Source organism: Myotis nattereri (genome assembly GCF_964212035.1).
Source record: "Myotis nattereri genome assembly, chromosome: 6".
Lineage (NCBI taxonomy): Eukaryota > Metazoa > Chordata > Mammalia > Chiroptera > Vespertilionidae > Myotis > Myotis nattereri.
Genome location: NC_138081.1, coordinates 70,682,428 through 70,702,991, shown reverse-complemented (window position 1 = coordinate 70,702,991; position 20,564 = coordinate 70,682,428). Strand labels below are relative to the sequence as shown.

Below are 20,564 nucleotides of genomic sequence, written 5' to 3'. Positions count from 1 at the left end.
TTAAAACTCATTAGATACAAATTTGAGATTACAGTTACATTGAAAAATGTTATTCTTTCTGAGTAAAACTAATATTGAAATACATGATAAAATTTAAAATGCACTTATTTATTGGTGATTAAAATATACTTAAGCAGAGTAGTACTTTAAGCCAGACAAAGCAAAGAAAAAAAATCTTGTTTAATATATATATATTTTTTAAATTCCAGTAATATTTCTTAAATTCCTGTTAAAATATAATCAATATTAAAGTCAGCACAATACTATTTTTGACTGACACTTGGATTATTTTATCACTTAACCTGGTTACACAGTGATTTTTTTTTCTGTCAGATGTAACTGACAACCAGTTTAGTCTTTAAGATAAATGAAGTGATAACTCACATTGTAGCATTTTGTGGAAAATATTCAAACTACATTTAAAATGCTTGTTTAAAATGGAAACATCTATTATTCCACAAGAAATTGTTTCTGTAAAACTACAGGTTGGCTATGCAATAGTAACTACACTACATCCAACTAAAGGTAGAAGAATTCTGGAGAAAAAAAAATACAAAGTCTACTTATAATATGCAATGTAAAGGTTACTTTTATAAAGGTATACTTAAAAAGAAAAAAAAAAAAACTCCCATTTTGGAGAAATCCAAACCTTCCCATAGTTCCCTCCTTAGGCCGTGCTACATAAAGATGACAAACTCAGGTGATGTTATTTAGCTAACATCATTATGATCATGGCTTACGATTAAACTCAATTTGACAACTATATATAGCAGCCCTCGTCTGGATGTCGGTTATAACAATAGATAGTTGCAGTTCCATTAAAGAATACTTGGTGATTACATTTGGTACAAAGCATGAACAAATCATCAACACTCAGGACAGATTGGCACGATGCATGCAGTTCTAGAACTCTTATCTCAAGCCAGTCGTAACTGAGTAAGCCATATCCCCAATCCTGCTTTCCAAATCTTTCCTTGTATTACAACTGACATTTAAAATGCTTCATAAAACTTTAAAATGCTCCTTAAAACCTCTCCCAGAATAAGAAAAGTATGCTTTATAAGCCACTTATCTGAATGCATGATGGAAATGAGGCAGGATGGCAGTGCCAGTGCCTGCTGGGAAAACGTGGGGGAGGGGAGGAAGGTGGAGCTGGCCCAGGCTCATGGCCAGTGAGGGCTCTTGCTGCTGCTGCCCCAGACAGCTGAGCCTATGGGGCAGAGGCTCCCCTGGCCCCAGGGCGAGGGTACCATTCCCAAAGGCATTTTGGGTAGGAGGAGGGGGCAGCTGCCAGAAGCCCAACAGGGGGGAAATTTCCAGAGAGGCGGGTATTGTTATGTTCACAGCATCTATGGGGAGCTCTCTGGGCAGGTTTACTTTACCAGCGCCACCCTTAGCCAGGTCAAAACCTGGGTTGAGCCTGTGTGGTGACTGAGGCTCTTGCAGAGGCAATTCCTCGAGCAAATTGAAGTTGCAAAACCCTTTAGTATCTGTTTTGAGCGGCAGGTTTGCAAGTGGGGGATATGAGGTAGCAGTGGTGTACTTGTGATTCTGGAGGGGCTGAGGGGGAGAGCTGGGAGGTGCCATGGGCGGCAGGGGGATCAGGGGCTCTGGCAGCGGTGGTACAGGCTGGCAGGGTGGCTCTATGGGATTGAGGGTGTGCACCTCCGGTGGCAAGCCACTGGCGAGCCCATTCTGCACAGAGGCTCCTAGAGCGTAAGGAGCCAGAGTGGCAGCCTTCAGCTGAAACTGAGGAGAGAGAGAGTGGAAGGCATTCAGGAAATCTCCAGCCTGCAAACTCTCTTTCATCAGCTCCTGTAAGTGTGTCTTCTTGGTATGGCGTGTGAGGTGGTCTTTGCGCCCAAATCTCTGGGCACAAAACTGGCACAGGAAGTCCTTACAGCCTGTGTGAACCACCATGTGGCGCCGCACATCTTTCCGGGTGTAGAATAATCTCTCGCAGTGGTCGCACCGGTGCTTCTTCTGCTTGTTCCCGTGGGGCTTGTCGTCGGCGTGGGATTTGAGGTGGATCAGCAGCACTTCTGTGCTCCTGAGCACCAGGGCACACACCCCACAGGTGAGGTCGCCGCTGTTGGCCTTGTGGAGGGCCAGGTGCCTCTTGTAGCCCAGCATGGTGTGGTACTTCTTCCCACACTGCTCACACACAAAGGACACCTTGTTGGGGTCATGGGTTTGGAGGTGGTTCTTCAGGTGGTCTTTGCGGTTGAACGTCTTCTCACATTGACCACACTGGTGAGATTTCTGGGGCGAGTGGGTAGCCATGTGTCTAGGAGCAGAAGGCAGAATTTCACAATTGACCCAGATTTTTAAGAGCCGAAGAAAGGTAGAGAAACCATATTAAAATGGTAACGGTAGTTTTCTCTAGGTGGTGGTTTAAGAAACCATTTTCAGTTTTAAAGTCCTTTTCTATATTTTCCAGACTCTATACATAAATAAGACTTAATAATAAAAAAACAGGTGCTGCTAGGGACAGAATGCAATTTTCACACCTGTAAGGAATATGATTGGAGTACACATTTTCCTAGTGTATACAAAGAGATTGCTAAACGCAGACAGGTATTTAAAAATATATGATCATGACAACTATTTTTCAGGACTGGGTTAAATGGTTGTTCTATACACTGAACATTCCTGAATTTCCAAAAGTGACTCAATAGCCCCCCGTCCCCATTTTAGATATTGTTTCTAATACAATTCCAGCTCATCTGCATTGATTGAGACAAGTTCAGGACATAAACTAAAAAGTCTATCCTTAACTTCAGAGACAGCATCTAACTGTACCCTGTGCCCAGAATGCCAGCCCTAGCAACTGGGCTCCGAACCCCGCTCCTCCCATGCGATCTTCATGCTTACGTCTTCGTCTTCTCCATTTAATACTTTCCTACCAGCTAGTCCCCCGCCCCCCCCCCCCCCGGCCCTGCTGTGTGTGGCCCCTTGTCTCCACTTCCTCAAGGTCCTGGGTAAAGCCCTTCAACTAAGTTCCTGAAGGTCACTGGTGATTTCACTGGCAACATTCATTCACAAGGGCTTTCTCTAGAAGGACCATGGTGCTACTCCTAGCAGCAGTAACACGTGTTTCTTGAACTGAGCTTCAGGGGAAGCCATAGTCATCCTGGTCAACCTGGAATTTCAAAACAGCTAGTTTATATTTGTATTTCTAAAGCACAAGTTAGGTTTGGAAACCACAATTCCATTTCTATCATAGTTCGACTGAATTCCTAAAATCTGAAAACTTAATGCTATAAGGCAGTGGTTCTCAACCTTCTGGCCCTTTAAATACAGTTCCTCATGTTGTGACCCAACCATAAAAGTATTTTCGTTACTACTTCATAACTGTAATGTTGCTACTGTTATGAATCGTAATGTAAATATCTGATATGCAGGATGGTCTTAGGCGACCCCTGTGAAAGGGTCGTTTGACCGCCAAAGGGGTCGCGACCCACAGGTTGAGAACCACTGCTATTAGGGAACCCTGAGTTTGTCATCTTTAAAAAGGTTCATTTTAATAACTGTGTCATACAAAACAGCAAGTCCTGTATGTTAGTATTTCTTACAAGACAGCACCATAAACAACTGGTGGCTGCAAACACAGCCTAGGCTGCTTCAGCTCCCTCTGACAGTTAACTCTCTCAGGTGTTTTGTCTTCAGGAGCTAAAGCTTGTCCTACTGATAATTTCAATGCAATTGAGCTTGTTGATTTTGGAGTTTCTAACAACTCATTCTATGAAAAAAAAGATAGAATTTCTTTAAAAAACAACACAGTGTAAGTCAGAAGTGTACCCAACCTTCTACCCTACATTGTCCACTCCTGACCCTACCGTAGGAGGAGAACCTGTAAGGGGCCTACAGTAGCTGTTGAGAAACCAGTGGTGGTCCCTACTGGCAGGAAGACTGGAAGCCAGTTCAAAATCTTAAAGCTGATCAGAATCTAATTGTCATTTTCTTAAATGTAAAAAAGCAAAAACCTCAAGTCCTCTTCCCGTCTCCCTTAAGAACAGCAGCCTGCTTTGTGCAGGGGCTAGAAAGGGAAGTTGCACCTCCCCCCAGGACATAAGGGCTCTGCAAACAAAGGGATACAGGTAGCAAAGGCAGGTGTGAGCAATGCTGATTACAGGAGCCAGTGCACCAGGGGGTTGAGAGTCCTGAAATGACGCTGATGTCTGCCATTTCCAGATGTATTTAAAAACATTGGCAGGTTGCAGAAAGGGTTTTTTGAGTCTGTTACCTCTAGAAAATAGCCACGTCCTTATACAAGATATCCACAGATAAAGCAGCAGACATAGATGGGAGAGGGGACTGGCTGACAAACTTGGCACTGAAGCAATTTTCTATTTGGTCCAGAACTAGTGACTTGGACCCCAAGGCTCTGTCCTGGATCTTCCATCCTTGCACCTCTCTGCTTTTTTTCTCTGTGGAGGATTTCTGTCTGATTAGGTTTCATGTATCAGCCAGGGATCACTGCTCTGGGTTCACATCAAGCCATGTAAAGGCATATGACACCACCGTTCCCATTTCACCAGCTTCTGTTCCCCTGAATTTCTCACTCTCTCCTCTGCCTGGCATCCTGTCTTCCCCTTTTAAAGTATCTCTCGCTTACTCATGCAACAGACTCAGCCCAGGACATAATCATCTTACGGCTGAAATGACTTTAACAACTTGCTTCCTTCCCTCAACCTCTCTTCATACCTCACAACCCATGAAACCATACTTGTCTGTCCCCTAGTCAGAGCGCCACGGTGGGGTGGCACCTGGGCCACGTCAGCAGCCTGAGGACTCCTCAGGGAATGCTGCTCTAACGGGTTTCCCCTGCCTCGCGATCACCTCTCTGTGGCTCTCTCCCTCTCACTGCGTCCAGTGTTTGCTGTATTGGGACCCATGTCCTCTTTTCTGGCGAAGCAAGTCAGTCATTTTCTCCCTCAACCTCTGCTTATAAAATGGAGCGTATGTTGTAACCGAGGGAAATGGGATGGAATGCTGCCATTGAGAGAGAGAGAGAGAGAGAGAGAGAGAGAGAGAGAGAGAGAGAGAGAGAGAGAGAGAGGCGCAAAAGCAAACGCTAAGGCACTCTGCTGTCCACCGCGTCTCTGTTCCTTTCTCAGCCGTTATTCAGGCCAGAGGCGAGGCGTGGGGTGGCTGTGGCGGTGGCCGGGCAGGCGGTTCTTGCACAAAGGACACTGCTTCCCTTCTCCCCCTCACCTCACCCGGCACTGAACAAGCGGGGCTGCCCTTGTTCAGAACTACCACCTCCTAAATGTGGCTAAGACATCCCTTCAGCGCAGTTGACCACAGTCATCCCACCTAATTCCTGTCATTCCCATAAGCTGTGAGCGCCGCTGTCCCCAGGGTGACAGTGCCCTCCTGGTGGCTGGCTGAGCAGGCGCTGCTTTTGCGCTCAAGCGGGGATCCTGACTGTGGACACAAGAGAAGCCTCTTGCAAAACAGGAAGCCTTTGCAACAAAATAGGTGCACACAGTAAGGCACTCAGTACGCACATGTACGGCAACTAGAGAGTGGCCTAGGTACTGAGCACATTTGAATGTTTTAAAACTTAAGCATTTATAACCTTATTTTTAAAATCAGCTTATTATATTACATAATCTATAACAGCTGTATTCTTAAGGGCCAGGAACATCATATCTTTTTTTTTTTTAACTCTTCCAAGATTTACTAATAATGTGGTCCTTGTTTATACCACCCAGATGTAAATCATCTCTTGCTAAATTCTGACCATCACCTATGTACTCAAATGCAAGTAGTCTGAAAGTTGAAGCTTTCAAGTTTGTTTCATGAAGATTAATGGCACATGTATGTCCCTTAACCAGGTAGCAGAAGAAGCATGCGTCTGTGTGCACGCTACCTGCATTGCTCTGAGGGAGCCGTGCGCACAGCAGTCACTGTTAACCAGACTGCCATGTATATTCTGTCTTCTCTATGATATAAGAATCCTTTGGAGGCAGACGCTACATCTCCGATATCCAATCTCCTCCTGGACGTCCCTAAGAAATAACTTAGACTAAATGTACTTGTTTTTTTATGGCATCTGCTGAAACAGTGGTTTCTATCCTTTGCGATATCATGGGTACCTTTGAAAATCTGATTAGTGCACACACTCACCATCTGTATACCCCACACATTTCCAGAGCTTATTAGGGTGGCTTTTAGACCCAAGTAGAGAAACTTCTCCAAAACCTTACACTCAGAAGTGTTCCCTCCTCTGCACCCTCACTGTCCGGACCTGGACAAGCCCTCCATATGCCACACCTGGACTACTGCAACAGATTTCAAATCCATCTACTTGCCTCTTTTCTATTCTCCAAATGGCTACCAGAACCATCATTCCAGTGTCCTAACCAAATCATGCTCTTCACCGCTTAGACTCATTAGAATAACGCAAATCCTCTCCAGCAGTGGACAGGCCTGCTGGCAGCTGCTTCCTTGCCTCCATTGCGAGCCTCACCCTTTCCTCCTCCAACCCCACCTTCTGGGGAGGTTCTGGGAGCTTTAAGGCCAAGGCTTAGGGCTTTCCCAGAACCTCCTCGCTGTCCACCTCCTATTTGTTCTTCAGGCCACAGCTGAGGATTGCACCTTCCTGAGAAGCCTTCCAGCTTGCCCCAGGATGGGAGAACATCCTCTACCTGCACAGCTGTCAAAGTGCTCAGGCTGCATTTTAATTCAAGGAGTCTGTGTGCACAACACTCTTCCCAGCCCCAGTCGACTAATCTTTCTGTTCTTAGATGGGGCCTATTACTGGAGGAGCACAAGACACACTTGTTGAAAGAATGACAGGGCACAGCAAAACTGTCACATGAAACTACAGTCACACCAGAGACACGGCTTCAAGGCTGAAGCGCGCCACATTCTGCGTCCCTTTCCCGTGCAATGTTGGTCTGAGGACTGGCAAAGCCATGTAAAGGCATAAGTAAAAGCACATTCCTTGTCTAAAGCCTCTCACCTCATTAGTTTATATCTGGAAACAAAAGCTTTGCCACACTCTGGGTGCAAGCACTTGAAAGGCCGCTCCTTGGAGTGAGTGAAACTGTGGATAGTGAACTTCTCCAGGGTGAGGAACGTCTGGCCACAGACCTGGCAAAGGTAGGCAGCCATGGGTTTTGCTTCTCACACCTTCCTTTTCAGATGCGCTGACCAAATGCTGTACCAGTGAAGCACAAAAGAAAGGTTGGTCCTGAGCCCATGAGCAGAGCCCCCCCCCCCCCGCGACCCCCCCCCGCCCCGAACTCCAGGCCAGGACACAGGCGGCGTCCTGGGCTTGGTTCTACTCAGACCTGGGTCTCAGGAGCCACTAGCTCTGCTTCCTGCTGTCCCACAGCCTAGTGTGTGTGCAGTCTCAGGCTCAGAGGAGAGAGTCTGGGCACAGATGAGATTCCACGAGTAGAAAGGTAATCTGCAGGCTGTCTGTGGAGAGACGAGAAACCGTTTTCTTGCATTAGCTATTGGAAAACAATGCTTCCCCACTCCCCCACCCCCCCACCCTACCCCACCAGTTCAGAATCAAACTACTGATGCAGCACGATGCCCTGTCCTCCCAGGGCCTTTAAGAGATGCTTCTCTGGAGTGGCGAGGAGTCGAGCACAGTGTTTTGCTGGTGGGTGAAACACTTTCCTTTGTGAGGGAGATGGCTTTTTCTATAGACTCGGTGTTATCTACAGTGGGGCCTTGACTTACGAGTTTAAGTCCTCCTCAACCCTGAGACCGAGCTTGTTGAGGAGCTCGTTAAGGAGCTCATTAACTCAAATTACTCTATCAACTCAATACAAAAAATCGGCTGAGAGACAGCTGGTATCTCAAAAACTCATTAGTTGGGACACTTGTAAGTCAAGGCCCCACTGTACTTCCAACCATGATTTCTGGTCAGTGTGAGGCTCAGCTGACCAATTGAAAAAAAAATGGTGTTGGAGTGTTTTACTGGTACAGAAACAAGGTCATCCTGCTTATTCAAACTGTGGGCTCTATTCCTCTCCCCTCACTGTCAGCGTAGCATATGTTGTTGATCACACCTGTTTAAACTTCTAGGGGATGAGACGAAATCATTTGTATGCATCCAAGTTCATTTGCTTATAAGGTGACCGTGCAAAAGGACTCGACTCTCGGATGGAAACAAGACGTGAATACAGCGAGTTCAGGTCACTGGTGAGCCTCTGGCGCGGGGACACACTGTTCCCAGGAAACAACACTGAGGATGGTTTGGGGGAAAGCTCGGGCTGCACTGAAATGTGTAGACACCATCCTCTTGTAAGGTGTTTCTACTAGTCTCGTCCCCTTTTGTTTACGGGGGCCTTTCCTCATTCCCCAGCCTCATCCCGTTGGTCAGCCACTTCCAGGAGAACCCAAATGATTACCACCCTTCCAACCCAAGCAAAGCACCAAAACCAGGCTCTTCCTTTCCTACCAACTGGTCATCATCTGAGGAGCCCAAGAGCCTGAGACAGTGCCACAAACAACATAGCACAACTCTGGCTACCCAGAGTCCTGGAGAGTAACTCTGGGGAGGGGGATGGGCAGGGGGGAGCAGAGGGGAGACGCTAACCCCTCAAGTGCCAATTAGCTATATGCTGGCATTAAACACCAGAGGAACTTTTGTACCCAGGCCTGCGCTTTCTGTACTTTGTCAAGTAAGCAGAGCACTCATGGCCCATTGACCAATCACTGCAGGTCTTCCAGGAGTCCTGCAGCCATTCATTTACTGCTAAGTCTTTAGATTTGCTCTGTGTTATAGAAAGTTCATCTTTACCTTGTCAGTTACTTTCTGATCAGAAAGCTAGAGTCTCTAACTAGATGAAACTTTATTGTAACAGTTCGAGCTTCTTTAACTAGATCAGCCCACAGCACATGTTCACAGGCAAAACATACGTTCCTTTTCTAGTGGCCCAAATCGCGGCAAACTCCTGTGTTCCTCATCCACTAGCTCAGATGTTTAGTGTCTGGACTGAGTTCACAGGAGCCGGCACCCGGCTGACACCCTCCCACCCCGCCACACCTGCTGGGAACCCTCAGGACTGACACGCACACTCTGAATCAGAGCTTCGGCACTGAGCCAAAGCCGGCATCTTGGCACCAAATCTTCTTTCTGAGGGCAGCTCGCACACACCTTGCTCCTCTGCGACTCAGTGTGGTGACTTGCACTGAACCCCTGTCCAAATCCATCTCCCCAACTCCCTGTTCCCTCACAGTAACCCAGTTCTGCCTGAGGCCCTGCTTTGAGGCGTCCCCAACAACCCTGGCCACAAAGTAATTCCTTCCAGGAATCCTACCCTGTGTGGCCGAGTTCTCGCTGCCAGGTCTCATGATGCGTCTACTTTTCCAGCCTAAGTCTGGCTCACACTGGCCCAGCTATAAAAGGCAGAGAGCTGAAATATGCTCAACTCATTCACTCGAAACTGCTCTGGGTTCTTCCCAAGTCTGTCAAAAAGATTAAAATGTGCACACAATACGAAGTGTGAAGTTCATCTTAGCTGAACCCAAAGTAGCACTAGTCACCCAGAAGGAGCTGGTTTGGGGTGAGGATTTCATAATTCTCTCGCCTACCAATCCCCTGCTTATACACACTTTCCTCAGCTTCTCCCCAACTCTAGCTTTATGAAAGATGCCCAGCATGTCCAATAGAACTCTCTGTTATGATAGGAAAGTCACATATATGATGACTACTGAACACTCAAAATGTGACACTGAGAAACGGAAATGTTTAGTTAAGGAGCCACGTGAGGCTGACGGCTGATGGACTGGGCAGCACAGGCTGGCTCTTAGCTTCACCGTCAAAGAGATGACCCTCCGGTGTTCCCCTGAAGCAAAGGAGGAGTTCATGTAGATCTAGTCATGTACTTTACAAATACAGCAGGAAGATTCCCCATTCAGATTCCAGCTAAGCCACTTGTTAGCTGTGTCCTGAGTTTCAGGTCCCTCATTTGTGATAGCCCCCTGATGCATGGGCCGCTGGGAACAGCCAACTAAAACAAGATGGCTCTGCAAGCACGCTGTGGCCTAAGAACACACTGTACAAATCTATGGGATCCGTGAAGAAACCATCAGCTGGCGCATGGTTCTAACCACCCAGCTATGGATATAATGGGAAAAAGCCATGTTCTCTCCCTACGTATAATTCACCATCCATTATTCCTACTTGGGGGGCTGGTAGTCTGAATAACACATGTGTTATTCAGACTACCAGCTTTCTATACATATAGAAAGGACATATGAGGGTGCAAGTAAAAATTAGCCTGCATTCTTTTGTTTCGCAAAAGATAGCAAGGTTGACTGACTGCTTACCAACATATCAAGAATACAAATGAAAATTTTTTTCTTCATTTAAAAATAAAAAGGTGTCTGCCCTTTGGCATTAATCAAGTTTTCCCAGATCCAATCTCCAGCCACTTCCCTAGATTCAGAAGTCCAACAGTCAGGGACATCATTACCTGCATTTCTTTGGGCCTTCAAAGATGGTAAGTACATAATCAGGGAGTTTCAGACATGGCCACATTTTATTTAAAAGTGAGGCATTTCCTCCAACTCTCTCCCCCATTGAACTCCCTCCCAAAGAACTAGAAAACGTTAAGCCAGTTAAACGTTTTTATCCTTATTTAACTTATCTCATTCCCAAGACGCTTATCTTTCTGAGTTTTAGATCTCTGTGTTAAATACACCTAGCCCCGCGATAGGTGAAAAGATAGTCCTCAGATGTTGAACTGGATTAATTATATGATAGTAAACATTCTTTAATTTCTTCAGGAAATTATTTTTTGAGGTTGAATTCAAATTCACAGATAGTTATTTCATTCACTGTAGCTGTGTATTTCATTAAATATGGACCTTCAAATATAAACATTTGCACGGTTTTCATGATATAATCACAAACGTCCATAAAAATAATCTTTCCCAACAGACTATAAATTCACTGTGGCCAAGGATCAAAGCTCAGCTATTTTTAAAAAATAAACCTTGAAGATAACACAACATATCCCATCACCACATACTTGACCAGAGCTCTCTGGCTGTTGCTGATTCCAGTCTTTGGTTGAAACCTGATGCGCTTTATGGTCACATCCTTAAAACAGACTTGTGAGTATCTTTCTATTACCTGGCAAACGCCCAACAATCCTGACAGAGAACGACAAAGGGAGGGTCTTGACCATAATTAGTCTGTTCTGAGACTCAACGCACAGATTGCCTGTGAGTCTTCGGTATGGTAATATTTCAACACCTGTCACCATAGAAAGATAGTAAGTCTTCCTCCAAAACATCTCAGGACATAATTTCCAACCCCTTGATTCTAAAAATACGGAGTGATACAGATCTGCCAGTATGCCAAAGAAGGCTTGTGCCATCTGCTTCATTCTGTTCATGCTGATTATTTTAGGGATGAGAGAGGATCAGATTGGAATAAGAATATATATATATATATATATATATATATATATATATATATATAGCAATAGCAAGGAAGGCCTGTGTTCCCTGAGGGCTCATGGTATACGACAGAGGGAGAGGTCAGAGCACAACTGTAGCTCCCGGGCGTCCCCAGTCATCCCATGGGGGACAAATGTTTTACAACAACCTCAAAATAAACCGTGACTTCTGGCTTCTATTTCCATTGTCCCCACTGACACAATGCAAGGCCTGTTTCTGAGAGGAAACGGAATTGCCATTTTTAGTCTTCCAACTTGAATAGTCTAAGCTTGCTTTTTTTTTTTTTTTAACGCCATTCACCAACCATTCCTTGTAGATAAGAAAGTTCTACTCCAAACGTTTCCCTCTTTCATACTCCCCAAACCAGGATTGTTTTATATCAGTGTGTTCAGGCCAATTTAAAAAAAGGGCCTCTAATAAGCTTCTGTTTTTTTCTTAAACAAGAAGCATTGACTTAGATGGAAAAAGAGACCATCCCTCTTTGTGCTATCAATTCAGTTTGACTCTTCACAAAGTCACTGATACTATTTCCTAAACCATGGGACACATATTTTTGTGTCTCAGTCACTGCATTTTTTTAGGTTAATAATAAAGATTCTTTCCTGGCCAGGCGGCTCAGTTGGTTGGAGCATTGTTCTGTCCACTGAGGGGTCATGGGTTCCCTGGTTAGGCAAGTTGAGAGGCAGCCGATCAATGTTCCTCTCTCACATCGATGTTTCCCTCTCTCTCCCTCTCCCTTTCTCTCTCTCGAATCAATAATAGTATGTCCTCAGGTGAGGTTTTGAAAAAAAGTTTCTATAATATTCTTTTGAAATTCAAGCAGTAAACCAGTTGTACAAATGTCCTATCAAACATGGATAGAAGTGATAATCTAACAGATCTTATCATGTAAGATAGGCCCACCTTCCCTCAAAATCAGAGGGTTCATTTGTCAGCATCTTTAAAAATATTTTTTATATATTATTCTCCAATAAAGAACTAAGACATTATCATTAAAATCCCCTAACACCTGAGCTGACACATCATTTGGAAGAAGGCTCTTGCCTGGGATGAGCCCTTAAGCTGGATCCATAAGGCCTATGGCCCTGCTGTCTGCAGACCTCTCTCCCACAGTCGCCCAAAGGCAACCAAGGCCGAAGATCAACCCACTTGCTATTTCCTCAATGTGCCCCATTCTCTCATGCTTCTCAGCTTTCCACGCTATGCCCCATCCAGGAATGCCCTGCCACTCCTTGTCCACATGGCAAACTCTTCCTCTTCCTGGTCACTCCCCAGCAGAGGAATGAGCTCCTTTTCCACGTGGTGAGAGAGTGAAACTGGAAGATCACTGAGGAAGTGACAGTAATCATCCAGGTGAGACGCCAGTGGTTGTGGTGAACATAAAATGAGATCACTAAAACCACAGAGAAATTAGAAAGAGAAAAACGGGTTTGGTGAGCCCTGCCTTCACTAAAGGCCCTTCTATGTTCCCTCCAGAATTATTTATTCAACCACCTGGGGGACACTGACCCTCCTATCGTTGAAACAACATGCCCTCATTTGTGCTTGTTGGTGGGAACACCTACCGAATCCACCCCTCTATTTTGCCCTGGGGGACACTGCCCCACACTTCACCACCTCCATCCCTCCACAGCCTGCAACCTTGAGAGGCTTAATTTGGTTAACTAACCCAGGGCTACACTCTTATTTTCTTAGAAATGAGGCCTAAAATAAGCAAGAGCTGAAATGAATTATTTATTTACTATTCAGAGAGAAAATTAATAAGGAAGCTGTCTTGTTGATTACAGCACAGCTTCAGAACATCAGATGTATGCATTCAACTTGGAAAACTGAAAAAGCACAGAGTACCTTCCACTTACAAGCAGTGTGAGTAACATCTGTGAGCCAAGATGGCCAACAGAATAAAAGTATGCAGCTGAGCAGGTCATGGAAAGCCATGAAGCAACCTGACTTACCCTCAGAAGCCATCATAAGTCTCGGAAATTTGGGCACTAGGTACCTCTGGAAGTGGGGGTGAAAGTGGGCATGAAAGTCTGGTAGTGAAGCCTCAGCCCCAAGGGAGGGCACGGGATGGGGGTGCAAGGCTGAAACGGAATGATTAAGTGGAGTTTGTATACCTCCTCCTTTCGGCTAACAGGACACTGGCAACCAGAACCTCGTCCTCCATGGCAGGTGCCTGAAGGAGTCTTCTCTGGGGAAGCCCAAGAGGAAAGAGCTAACATCAAGGACAGATGACAGTCCCAGGGTTTGCCTATATCACCTAAAGCAAAGCCCTCATTGACAAGCCCTGTCTAAACATACAAAGCTTCCATGGCTTTCAGTGGTTCCACTCTCAAAATCAGTAGGCAACAGAGGATCACCAGAAAGCAGAAGAAAAAGTGACACAAAACAAATACAAAAAAGCAGGCTGGAGAGAGAGGGAAAGACCCATCACAAAGGGACAGTGATATATGGCTCCATCCCACTAGGAGAAGGTAGGCTTTTTGTTGTAATATGTTAGTAGATGAATAGCCTATTTAGTAAAGGCTAGCCACTAACTCTGAATTTATGTGGAGGTGGAGTGAGGCAGGTGGGGAGAGAAGAGATAGAAGAGAATGCCAACAAAACACTGTCTCAGTGGGAATGAGAAGCAACGGGAAAGGCCTAGCTCAGAACGCTAAGCCTCAAAGAACCAGAAGACAGAGGAGCCAAATCACAAGGGGCAAGAATGAGCCAATACTGATGACCAGGGGGCCGGGCAACAGGAATCCATTCCAAGCAACAGATTTGTCAGATTCTACTTTTTAACAGTAACTCTAGCAGGGCGTGTAAGATATACTGGAGTGGTGGGACAAGGGGTAGGGAAACCACTTTGGCTTCTGCCACCTCTCAGAAGAGATAACCGTGGCCCAAAAAGGAAGAGAGAGCAGGCTGAAAAGACACTTTGTAAACAGAATAGTTAGATAGGACTTAGGTTAGGCTAGTGAAAAGAGGTGACAGGATTGTCAGACAAGGAAGGAAGGATGAGCACCAGAAGAAAAATCCAGCAAAGCACTGGAGTTCCAAGTTCAGTTTCTGATATGTGGAGCTTAATGGTGCCTATGATCCAGGCCAACAAGGAGACCTACAGCAGGAAGGAGGAGCTGAGATGCTCTTCTGGCCAAATAGAGCAAATGACACTCTGACCCTCTCTGGATTCTGGGGAGTAGGACCATTGTGAATCTTGTTTCTATAAGTAACTGTATACATTACTGAGCTCTCCATGGGTGGCCTCAGACGCTGTGAGTAAGCTCACATGATCAACCCAGAGTGGTTTGGTAGAGTGGGTTGTCCTGGGGGCGAGGAGGGGTTTGTTTTCTTTGTGGCAGGCTGCAGCTAGACCAAGCTGCCTGAGGATATCTGCTCTGCACTGTGGAGCAGGGTGGAAGTAGGCTTGTGGGGACATGTTATTCTCAGAGACTCCAAGGACAGAGGACTTCTGCCTCCAAATTCCCCAGTTCCTCTTGGGTAGGACGGTGTAGTGACAAGTCAATGGTGATAAAAATAAGCAAAATGAGAATTAAGTTTACATTTTTTTAAAAAAAACGTAATAAGATGTTCCAACATCATTTCTAACTGGCGATAGTATACAACAAGACCCTAGAAGCTCAAAATCCCTGTTTGGTTGCCCACTCTTCTGAAGGAAGGTCGGCTTTTTACAGGTGGGAGCCTTTCTTTGTTATAAGATGTTGAGCGGATTGAAAATAATGCGTAACCTATTTAATAGTCAAGGTGAGGACGGTGGGAAGGACAGAGGTAGAAGCAGGCAGACAATGCCAATCGAACTATCTCAGCTGGAATGAAGGAAGCCCTAAGGAGCAATGGAAGAGGCAGAAGCCCAGGAAATGAGCCTCAAAGATCCCCAGCAGACGAAGAGAAGCCCCACTACCAAGGCGAAAGGATGCCTGAGTCAGGACCTTCACCGCAAGCCTGCTTTCCTGGAAGAGGCCTGTAAGCACGCAGCCTTCCCTCCCGCAGAGAGTGAGGCAGGCGGCCCGCACAGGGTCTGCACAGCTGGGCGTCCCCGACAGGCCGAGTGCTTCCACAGGATGGGTCGTTCAGTTCAACATAATCCACCCAGCAGGAAGGAGGGAAGCATGTTTACAGATTCTTTTTTTTTTTCTTTCAAATTATCAGAAAGTTTATTTAGAAAGTTACAAAGGTAGAAGTGAGCTGTAGAAGAAATGGGCTCCCGAAACACGTTACAGCAAAAGAAGGGCCCCTGGAGCTTAGGCGAGTCCACGCAAAAAGAATATCTGAGCAGGCGTGCTTGGGGAGGGGGCGGGGAGAGAGAGCAGGAGCCTTTTCACAGATTCTTAAATCTTCCACAGGCCACCTCTCCCCACCACATACAATGTATTTTTCAATATAAACATTTAAGAAGGAATATCAAATGTCTACATACAAGCAAGCTAGGTGTGTGTGTGCTGCCCAAGCAGCGCGTGTGGAGCCCGGGACTGGGGCTGCTGAAATGGAGCGGGCCCTGCTGTAAGAAGACCATAAATGAACTCTGGGTAGCACGGTGGGGTGAGGGACAGAGAGCCTTCCCCAAACCCAGACAAGAGCCTTGGGAATTAGGAGAAGATTTTCTAGCCATTAAAGTCAGTGATGGGGACTATTCCTTTGCGACAGCTGAAAATAACCCCCCTCCTCCCCCAACAAACCCTCAGCCACCGGCCTCCAGGCCCTTTTAGGGGAGGCATCTATAGCTGACAGCTCTGCTCCCTCCTCCTGGGACTTTCAGAGCAGGGCACTGAGGAACCGAAACTACCTAATTAGCAGCAGGGCTACTGTCCAAATGCGGTTAGCATTCTGGGGGAAAGAAAAGCCTGGTCCTTCCCAGGAAGTGTGTGAGGGTAAAGGCGCAACTGAGAAAAGAAACAAGCAAAGCAGACTAGTCGCATCGGTGACGGGAAGCCAGATTCATGAGTCAAACATCCCTCGAAGGAAACTTGAAAGCTATGAGATCTGGGAAGGGTGCTCACGAGAGGTGGACTGTTTGATCCTAAAGCAACAGTGCCTCTAAACCAGCGGTTCTCAACCTGTGGGCCGCGACCCGCCGGGGATCGAACAACCCTTTCACAGGGGTCGCCTAAGACCATCGGAAAACACATACATAATTACATATTGTTTTTGTGATTCATCACTATGCTTTAATTATGTTCAATTTGTAATAATGACATTGGGGGTCACCACAACATGAGGCACTGTATTAAAGGGCCGCGGCGTTAGGAAGGTTGAGAACCACTGCGAAACCAATAAAAAGGCATGAAAGAGCAGAGGAAACTGTGGTCAGCAAAGCATCTCTGGGGGTGGAGTTAGGGATACCTTCTCTTTGTTTTTCCTTTTTGATTATCTGTACTTTCTAAATTTTAAAACCAGTACTTAGGCTCATTAGGAGTTTACCAGGTGGACAAAAGGGAGGCGTGCATTTCGGGCAGACAGTAGAACATAAAAAAACAGAGACACAAAGCAGCACCGGGCAGCAGGGATCCCGGGGTTCAGTCTGGCTGGACGGCAGGGGTGAGTGCGAAGGGGAGGCTGGAGAAGGGGCTGTGCCCAAACACAAAGGGGCCACACACCAGGAGAGGAATCTGGGGTTACTCTATTGGGAACTGGGAGCAGGGAAAGTGATGACGGTTCCTCAACAGATTGCTTTACACAAGAAAACAGCTCCTCCCCCTCCTTACCCCAGGGCACAGCCCAGGGAAAAGTACTGTTCTGAAACTCTCAATGGTCTTTTTTGACAAGATGAGCCTGAGACCAAATCTGATTACCCAAATGGACACAAATGTAATTGGCAATTTTAAATGACAACTCAACACTATGGTTTCTCAAGCTTATTCAATGGATGAGCATCCAGAACTCACTTTCCTATCAACTCTGTACAGAGTAAGAAAGAAGAGTGGAGTTGCTGCCGGGCCAGGCTCTAGCCTCCTGCGGAAGCCCACAGGCTTGTTGTTCCTTAGACACAAAGCTGCACTGAGAGTTTTCTCTTTGCCTTCCCATGTCACGTCCGTACGTTCAAATGATGCAAAGCAAACTGTTCATTCAGAAATAATTCCAAATATGAAAAGGTTTACATTTAGGATATAAATGTAAATATTTATCCTTTAGGATGACCCCCGTTTTTCATTTTTTTCTTTTGAAGATGCTAAACATTTCATCAGGTTTCCATCTTCAAAGGAAATGACACTAGAGGGACAAGGCCGCTTTTCCAAGTTCCTGCTCTGGCTGCTCTGAAAGGGGAGAGGAATGCCCAGGAAATGGGGGAGAAAGCTTAAAATGCGGGACACTGGCGAGGGCCTCCTCTCCTTTTCACCTTAGGTCTTTTCTCTCCCTCATTCACAGCTCTGGGTCCTTTGTTTGTTTAACAAACCATTACAATTATACCCAGTTCAATAGGAGGAATGCGTACTCTCTGAGTAGCTGTCTCCCAATCCACATGTGTGGTCCATCCCACAGCCCATAGCAGGCAGCTTCAATGTGCCGTTCTGTGCTCCAGTCGCCCTGGAGGCCGGGCACCCTGCTCACAATAAGCCCCAATTTCCCGTGGCCGCATGCTTGCTGCTCCTTCCCAGTAGCCTATAGAGATGCTTCAAGTTGGGCTTCCTTTCCTGCTCCCCGAGCGACTGCACAGTCCGTCCTGCCTGAGCTTGTCCCACTCTGCACCTGTGTCTCCTGCCCAGTGTGTTAGCTGCCCCTTACCTGTCCTCAGCCCACAGACCCACCACCAACTACTGGGCAGACACACTCCAAGGATCCTACTGGTCATCATGCCCAGTCTTCTAATGTCAACCACATGGGAACAGAAGATACAAAGGCAAGATTCCCTGAGCCCTGCCTCATTAGAACTGCTAGTGCCTTTCTTGGCTGCTAGTAGATATACTGGCATGTTGGTATGGATTTCAATTTCTTGGCCAGTAAATCAAAATATTATTTAGTAAGAACATTATATTTCAAACGGAACCTAAATAATATTTAGTAAAAGAATAACTCAGTTGAGCTCATAAAGCCCTCTCGTGCTATTCTGTCTAATAATTTCCATCAGCCAGCCCTGTGAAAGGGGCAGAAAGTCACTTTCATCCCCATCTAACAGGTGAGGAAACTGAGGTTCAGAGACTGAAGTTCTTTACCCACAGGCACCGATGATTATGATCCTGGAGTCCTAGCACTACTGGGATGCGGCCAGCATCCTCCTCTGGCTTATCAGTCAACATCTTCCACAAAGGGGAGGGCAACCTTTACACATCCCCTCATGTGCACAAGTTAGGATGTAGACGGGGCAGCCCTAAAGCTTCGGAACTGACAGGGTTGCCAGCAGAAATGCCATGGATCTGCAGGTGCTACGGGGAATGTGTGTGCGTGCGTGTGTGTGTGTGTGTGTGTGTGTGCGCGTGTGTGTAGGGGAGGAGGGGCAAACAACAGAGGGTGTGGGTGTGAAAAGTTGCTAATTGCATCCTCTGATTCCCTGAAATACAGAGTGTACGAACAGAAAAGGTCAAGAATTCTGTCCTAAGATTACTTTTGTGATTTGAAAGGGAAATGTCTTTTTATTCTCTACTAAAACCGCTTGAACCTCCCGCATGTCCTTGACTAATTTTACTATGTGTTTCCAAGCAGTTATCAATAGACATGCCCACACAGAAATAACGTTTAAAAGCGACGGTCACTTGCATACCTGCTGGGTGTCAGCGTTCAGGCGGTCGTGAGGTCCTCTCAGAAGTGTGTGAGGAGTCACACCTGTGAGGAGAGATCTCGCAGGTCGTCAGTGAAGGAAGCTGGGGAAACATTCCCCTACCCCCACACCAAGGGAGCCTCCCTCCGAGAGCCCACACCACACACTCAACTGATGACATGCAGAGGATATGTTCTAAATGCTTTTTAACATTTTCCATGCATTTTAACAAAGGATCCATCAATTTTAAACTTTAAAACCCTCAAGGCCTCAATTGATCTACCACCCTTAACTTTAAAATACCTCAGAAATACCACATGGCAAAAGCCTTAAAACATGTGTGTCATCTGATATATTTAAACAGTGTCATAAAGTTCACAATGTTGCAACTTAGAAGATTTTCAGTATTTCATATAATCTTGCCCAAGAAGACCTTTAAGTATTTCCATTATATCCTTTGTCCTACTTACAACTGGATTAAAAAAAACCCTGAAATCTTCCCCTGCTTTCTGCAAGTAGAAGAAAAAACAAAAAACAAAAAAACTCATGCAATTGCTTACATAAAAATATTCAAAATAGCACTGAAAGGAAATGGTATTTTTTTTTTAAATCAACGGTATTAGAATACCATAAAACAGGCATGCAAATCTATGCAATAACAAAACCTGAAACAAATGATGAACTGGAAAAAGTCAGTAATAACTAGTAGGCATTCATTTCTAACAAAAGCTTTATATAAACGTCTAGATTTATCAAATGGGCTGAAGGCTCCTAACTGAATAGACAATTCGGTGGTCAGCAAACCTGGCTATGTGTTAGAATGCCGGGGAAATCTTTGGCACAGGCTGGCACAGCGTCACTAGGGCCCTGGGATTCATGTTTTTACCAAGTCTTCAGGGCCCAGGCTGCAGCCGGCTTTGTACTATTGATCCCTGATGAGCATCTAAAAACCGGTATCTCTGTTCACCAATTAATTATAAAGCTTGGCTTCTTCCAACTAAGACTATTCCAACCCGTTGATCCTGTTAGGTGAAAAGCTTTTCAGGATTTTCTTGCCCAGTACAAAGGTAAATATATTATGAAACAAAGCCAATTAGAGATCACCTAACTGATTTTTTCACTTGGTTGCCTCTTAATTTGATTAAAAAAAAAAAAAAAAGCTGTTTATTCTGCATGAAAACATCCTTTTTAGTTAAAATCAGAAAAATGCAGGCCATTGTAGACAACTAAATCTTTAAAATAACCTGTCACAACTCAGGAAAAAAGCGGAGGTGAGTAGGTTGTCTGAATCATCCAGAGAATTTGTTTTAAGTGTATTCCTCACTTTGCATGTACAAACACTTCACAAATCATCTTCATGGTCCGTCTCTCCTCTGAAAATACTCAACATTTATCGTGGTCTCCAAAGGCCTGGATTACATCTTTTTTT

General features: G+C 45.6%; 1 protein-coding gene across 1 annotated transcript; it reads right to left on the bottom strand.

Annotated features, from left to right (window-relative positions):
- Window positions 1–1,068: 1,068 nt before the first annotated feature.
- PLAGL1 (PLAG1 like zinc finger 1) lies at window positions 1,069–19,614 on the bottom strand (the record flags this gene model as incomplete). The annotated part of the gene is made up of 4 exons (XM_081093968.1): window positions 19,139–19,614; window positions 7,305–7,434; window positions 6,974–7,171; window positions 1,069–2,287 (listed from the first exon to the last, which is right to left on the bottom strand). Exons 3-4 carry the CDS (start codon window positions 7,123–7,125, stop codon window positions 1,069–1,071), a joined length of 1,371 nt encoding a protein of 456 aa, XP_080950094.1. The 5' UTR covers window positions 7,126–7,171; window positions 7,305–7,434; window positions 19,139–19,614.
- Window positions 19,615–20,564: the final 950 nt, after the last annotated feature.